The sequence below is a fragment of the Miscanthus floridulus genome, chromosome 9, assembly GCF_019320115.1.
Source record: "Miscanthus floridulus cultivar M001 chromosome 9, ASM1932011v1, whole genome shotgun sequence".
NCBI classification, from domain to species: Eukaryota; Viridiplantae; Streptophyta; class Magnoliopsida; order Poales; family Poaceae; genus Miscanthus; species Miscanthus floridulus.
The window spans coordinates 140,728,506-140,735,016 of NC_089588.1; the positions used below are offsets into that span (position 1 = coordinate 140,728,506).

General features: G+C 38.0%; 1 protein-coding gene across 1 annotated transcript; it reads right to left on the minus strand.

Moving 5' to 3' along the window:
* Positions 1–1,140: 1,140 nt before the first annotated feature.
* LOC136481116 (uncharacterized) lies at positions 1,141–2,769 on the minus strand. The gene has a single exon (XM_066478481.1). The coding sequence runs from the start codon at positions 2,767–2,769 to the stop codon at positions 1,141–1,143; it is 1,629 nt and encodes a 542-aa protein (XP_066334578.1).
* Between the last annotated feature and the right edge of the window lie 3,742 nt (positions 2,770–6,511).

Genomic DNA, 6,511 nt, shown 5'->3' on the forward strand with positions numbered 1-6,511 from the left:
TAAAACTGGTGGAAAATGTGAAGCCACTAATGTCATAGCTCTGCCATGATATGACCTGGCTTGATGGTCCAGATGCTAAAATCTTGATGGTTTCTGATTCATCTGTCATGTCCAAATTCTTTAGCCATGCGGTGAACCGACGCTTGTGTTCCTTGCGGTGAACCGACGCTTGTGTTCCTTGTGTACCCAATCATTTGTGCATCCTGGATTCTCCTCACGAAGCTCTTTCATGTGTTGCTTGGTGAATGGGTCCATTATTATGAGTTGTTGTAGTATGCTGTAATGTACCTCTAGGACTATGTTGTAATCTGGCGGGATGAATGATTTCCGTCCCATCCTCCCTCGTCCACCAAGCCTTCCCTCATGTCGCAACGGAGGCAAACCAATTGATACCTGGTCTTTTAGGAGATTATTACATAATGGTCCTCCAGACTCAATGGCCTCTTCTGTAGTGTATGCCTCTATCATGGAACCCTCTGGATGAGCACGATTTGACATATAGCCATTCAATATTGACATGAAACGCTCATACGTCCACATTTCATGGAAATACATGGGGCCCAATGCCTCAATTTGAGGCACCAAATGAACAATAAGGTGTACCATGATATCAAAGAACGATGGGGGAAAGCACATCTCCAACTGGCTCAATGTCTCTGCAGCAAATTTCTGTAGGGACTCTAACTCATCACGGATAATTACCTTCTCAGATATCTTATTGAAGAAGTAGCACAACCATGTGATTGCCATCTTTAAGAACACTAGATTTATAGCCCTGATGGCAATAGGAAGAAAAGTGGTCAGCATTACATGACAATCATGTGAGTTGTAGTTGGTGAGTGTAAGGTCTTTCATCGAAACAAGACTCCTTATGTTGGAGCAGAAACCAGATGGAACTTTTAAATTCTTCAACCACACACACATTGCATGTTTCTCCTCTCTGTTCAGGTTATAGCTTGCTGCCGGTAGATGGTACTTCCCATTCTCTAGGAGTACAGGGTGAAGTTCTTTTCTGATCTTTAAATGTTGCATGTCCAAACATGAATTGAGACCTTCCTTTGTCTTGCTCTTTATGTCTAGCAAAGTTCCAACTACGCTGTCAAACACATTCTTCTGAACATGCATACCATCGATCGCATGTCATACGTCTAAGTCTTTCCAGTACGATAAGTACTTAAAGAAAATAGACTTCTTCTTGAATGTGTCCCCCTCATTTGCCTTCACAACCTTTCTTGGTTTCCCATCTTTGGTCTTTTTTCCAAACACAAACTTGACATTCTCAACTATCTTATACACTCTGTGCCCTTTACTATAACCTGATGGAGCAGTAGATTTTGATTCATCCATATTGTCAAAGTACTTATTCATCTTTTGTAAGCGGTACTTATGGCCTGCCGGTAGCCACCTCCTATGCCTCATGTACACTATCTTGTTAGATGGAGGAAGAGATACGTGCCATGTTCCATCTATGCACTCTACACAACCAACCTTTCCCTTGAACTTGCCTAATAATGAGAAGAGAGCAGGATAATCATTAATTGTGACAATAATAATTGCTCTCAGTGTGAATGTCTCTTTGCGGAACGCATCGATCATTTTCACACCCACTTCCCATAGTATTTGCATCTCTTGCATTAAGGGCTCTAGAAATACATCCATATCAACTCCAGGTTGTGTAGGTCCAGAAATAAGAATGGTTAGCAAAAGATATTTTCTTTTTTGACACAACCATGAAGGAAGGTTGTATATTGTCATGATCACTGGCCATGTGCTGTGCGTGCTGCTCCTCTCGGCAAATGGATTCATTCCATCAGTACTCAGAGCAAACCTTACATTTCGTGGATCCTCGGCAAAGTCTGGATATTTCTTATCGAATTCTTGCCATTGCTTTGCATCGGCTGGATGTCGTAACTTTCCATCATCTTTCCTTTCATCAGAAGCATGCCAGGTCATAAGTTCCGCATCATCAGGGTTTGCAAACAAACACCTCAAATGACCAACCACAGGGAGATACCATATCACCAATGTAGGAATTCTTCTCAATGCATAATAGTCCACTTTGATATTGCTAGTGGGCTTTGAACGTTTGTCTTGTTGAGTCTTTGTTTGCGTCTTCTTTCGCTTCCTCCCTGAAGAAACAGAGGCTGCGTTCTCTTCCTCTCGATAATCTTTATTCGTCTTGTACCTACTAGCACCACAGTTTGGACAACTGTCTAAGTCTTTATACTGATCACCCCGATATAGAATACAATGATTTCTACATGCGTGGATCTTCTCAACACCCATCGTAAGTGGACTGACTAGCTTCTTTGCATAGTACGTGTTAGCAGGCACTTTGTTCTCCTTAGGAAGAAGGTCTCCAAGTACACGCAATAAATCATTGAAACTAGCATCGGACCAACCATATCTAGCCTTAATCGTCAAAAACTGAAGAACAGCCCGTAGTGTCGACCACTCTTTGGTACAACCTTTCGACTCGTCGTACAAAGGCTCTTCTGCTGCCTTCTTCAAGGCTTCCATTCGCTTCATGAAGAATATTGATGGATCCGCACAACGGTTCATTATTGCCTCTAAGAAATCTACATCTTCAATGGCATCAGTGTTAACATGCTGAGTTTCATTAACATCGGACGTAGAATTATGAGTTTGATTGACATCTGGCATAGCATGATGGGTTTCATTGATATCTGGCATAGCATCACATTCATTGAGATATGGCATTGGACCCTCCACATTGATGTTACTTGCAGTGTTGTCAGTTGTCCGCATATAAGGTGTAGAACTACCCTCACCATGTTTTGTCCAAATCAAGTAGTCCTCCACAAATCCTCTGCAAACCAGATGAGAAGTGATTGCTTCCACATTGTCAAATACCACAATATTTTTACAGTCTGCGCATGGACAACATATGTGCTTCGCCTTTGTTCTCTGAGCATGTATCTTCACGGCATCAATAAATTTTTGGACCTCCACTACATAAGATGGGTCTAATCTTGATAAGTTGTACATCCATAATGACCTCTCCATATTTATCTGTAATTAGTTAGGAAAATATTGTATGTCACTCTAAAAACAAAACGAAAATAACCCCTCATAACTAAGATTCTATCCTCCATCAATTAAATAGATATGAAAACCTACCTCTTACAGAATTTACAAAATAAAAAATTTAAATAATTATTTAAACTCATTTTTATAATTATAAGAATTAATTAAACGGAGATGGCATCTTGATTAACAAACCCTAAGTATAAGCAAAAATAACAAACCCTAATTAACAAACCCTAAGTACATGAAATACTAACTAACCCTAATTAATAAACCATTAATTACTAACTAAATTAATTAACTAACCCTAAGTACATGAAATATCTAACCCTAAATAATAAACCATCAATTACTAACAAAAATTATTGAAAAACCTAAGGTACATGAAATAATAACTAACCCAATTTAACAAACCCTAAGTATAGACAATAATAACTAACCCTAATTAACAAAACATTAACTACTAAATTAATTCATAAACCCTAAGTACGTAGATTAAAAAACTAAATTAATTCACAGTTTATAATTACAGGAAATAAGTATAACAATTGACAAGACTTTATAAAGTGTTAATCATTATTCTATTACATAGATCTACTCACAAGAATTCTAAAAAGTATTTATTTTCTATAATCCGAGCAAGATACAATTTACTATGAATTTACAAAAAAAAATAGCTAAAACTCTCTCTCTTGCCCTAGCTATGAACCCTAACCCTAACCCTAGATTTAGAGCACCTCCAATAGAAGAATTGAACCAAAGAATCACTAAAAAAAATGGCGGCAACGACACTAACTAACCTTTTGGAAGTTTCTCACCAAAGAAATGAAGTTCAAAACCTCCCCCTTGGAATCGCCACTTCTCTGTCCGCCACTGTGCACACAGCACGCGAGTAACTGTTCTTGTCTGTAGGTGAACGAAGGGAATTTATAGCAGCATTAACACAGCATTAACACAGGCGGTTGGTAAGGAGGACCGCCTGTGTAAAACAATTTACACAGACGGCTCTCCTATCTCTACCGCCTGTGTAAATACCTGTATTTACACAGGCGGTTTATAATGTCAGCCGCCTGTGTAAATGGTATTTACACAGGCGGTAGAGATAGGAGAGCCGCCTGTGTAAATTGTTTTACACAGGCGGTTCTCTTGCTGGGCCCACCCTATTTTTTGTACTGGCGTCATGAAATTGTGAACCGCCTGTGAAAAAAAAACAACGTGCCAGCAAAAATGATTTCTGTAGTAGTGTTAGTATATAAAATTATCACAAATGGAGGTGACTACAGACTAACTTATTTTATAGCTAGCTACTGAATATGCTCTCCCTGTACATAGGGATATATATATATATATACACACACACACCCCGTTGTTGGTTAAGGCTACTAATTATGTTGGAAATGGTTCAGTGATATGTAAAGAACGAAGTGATATGATGCTAGAGTTGAGGTAAAACTGAAACGACTTCTCTAGGCCAAAAAAGAGTAAAAATCTAAGAGTCTGCATAGTACAATCTGGATTATATTGGGTGAGTTAAGGCCAAGTCATGATTTTCAAAAGAGCTCGCGATAGCTACTCCTTTGGTCCGAAACTAAATGCACATCTCGCTTGCCAACGAGTTAGATTGTTTAAAGTTTGACCAAACACTGGTAGAGAACCGAGCTTTACTCCCGGTGGAGAACCCCCTCTAGTCCCGGTTCCCCACCCGGGAGCAAGCATCCGGGACTAAAGGGGGGTCCTTTAGTCCCGGGTCAGGAACCGGGACTAAAGGAGGACCTTTAGTCCCGGTGGATAACACCAACCGGGACTAAAGGTGCCTCCTGACATGCCACGATGGCCGGCACCTTTAGTCCCGGTTGGTAATACGAACCGGGACTAAAGGTTTTTTTCTTTTTTCTTTTCTTTTCATTTTTTTGTTTTCGAAGTCGTATTGTACGCTGCTAATTATACATTTATACGCGCGTATAGTATGTTTCGGTTCAAGCACAATTAACGTATTAAATCACACAATTCAAGCATAGAATATATATATATATATATATATATATATATATATATATATATATATATATATATATATATATATATATATATATATATATATATATATATATATATATATATATATATATATATATATATATATATATATATATATATATATATATATATATATATATATATATATATATATATGCATGCATGCATCATATATATATTTACATGCATGCATACATATGTGTATTTTACATTATATTATTTCATGTGCATATATTACAAAAAGATTGCATTACAGTTGTTGTGATATAACAAGTTTTCTCTCATCCTCTAGCTTGGCTTGCATGGCAGTGTTGGGTCGAAGTAGAACTCGCCCTTGGAATCGATGACCTGCTCATTAAAAAATCCGGCTATAGACTCTTGAATTGCTTTGATTTGGTCTTGCCGTATGACCTTTTCCTCCAACCATCGAGTCTACAGGTTTGAATTAAAGAAAAATAAATTAATATATGTACATATATTTATATAAAGACATAGTAACACAATCAATAATAATAATTAAATGAATATATAGTGTATTTTTAACGTACTTTGAGTCTCTCTGTAGGAGTTCTTTGGGAGATCACCTTGATAAACTTGCAAACATAGTAACCACAGTAGTTGTTCCCTTGTTCCTGCCTCAGACACCACTTTACGAGAAAAAGATTTGTCATCCAATCTGGTGATCCGGTGAAAGCTATATGTTTAATTAATAAAGATGATGCGATTCAGGGGACTTACTTTCAAAGGGATTACATTCAGTGGCGCTTTGCATTTTTCCATGTGTTGCTTCTCAATAAAGGTTTTCCAAACACTGCCCAATAAAAAATTTATCACGTCATCAGATATAGTTAATCATCATGTTTGTGTGTATATATAGTTGCTAGAGATCCTGAAATTACCTCTGTATCTATCATATCTTGGTAGTCTTGTTGTGGTTTTCTCATCGAGTCATAGATTATTAAGTGACTTTTCACCAGATCGATGTCCATCAATATCCAGTGATTCCTGCATGTGTTTATAGGATATAACGCATAACACTCATTAATTAACTAGAATCAACATATGAGCCATTAAGGATGACCGATATTATTAACACTCACTTGAAGTTATAGGGAAAGAGTATATCCTTCTTGTGGCGTTGGTTCACTAAGAAGTTCATGAGGTTACTCTCTGACTCAGACTTCCAATTAGTCTTTGGAGTAATTGGGTCTTTAAATATTATATGGGGATCAACAAAACCAATTTCATTGCAGCCTTCCTTTCTGAGCTCTGTCAACAAAACCAATCTTTCTGCTGCTTCTTGCAGTCTTGTGCCATAAACGCACTTCCCTGTCTCCTGGTCCAGTGTTCCCCCATGAGCGAAAAACTAATTCTTTGCACGCTCTCCCCACTCGAGTGATTCGGGTGTGATACCCTTGGCAAGAAG

Coding starts and splice junctions, on each gene's coding strand:
- LOC136481116 (XM_066478481.1), bottom strand. CDS start 2,769: ATGCGGACAACTGACAACACTGCAAGTAACATCAATGTGGAGGGTCCA.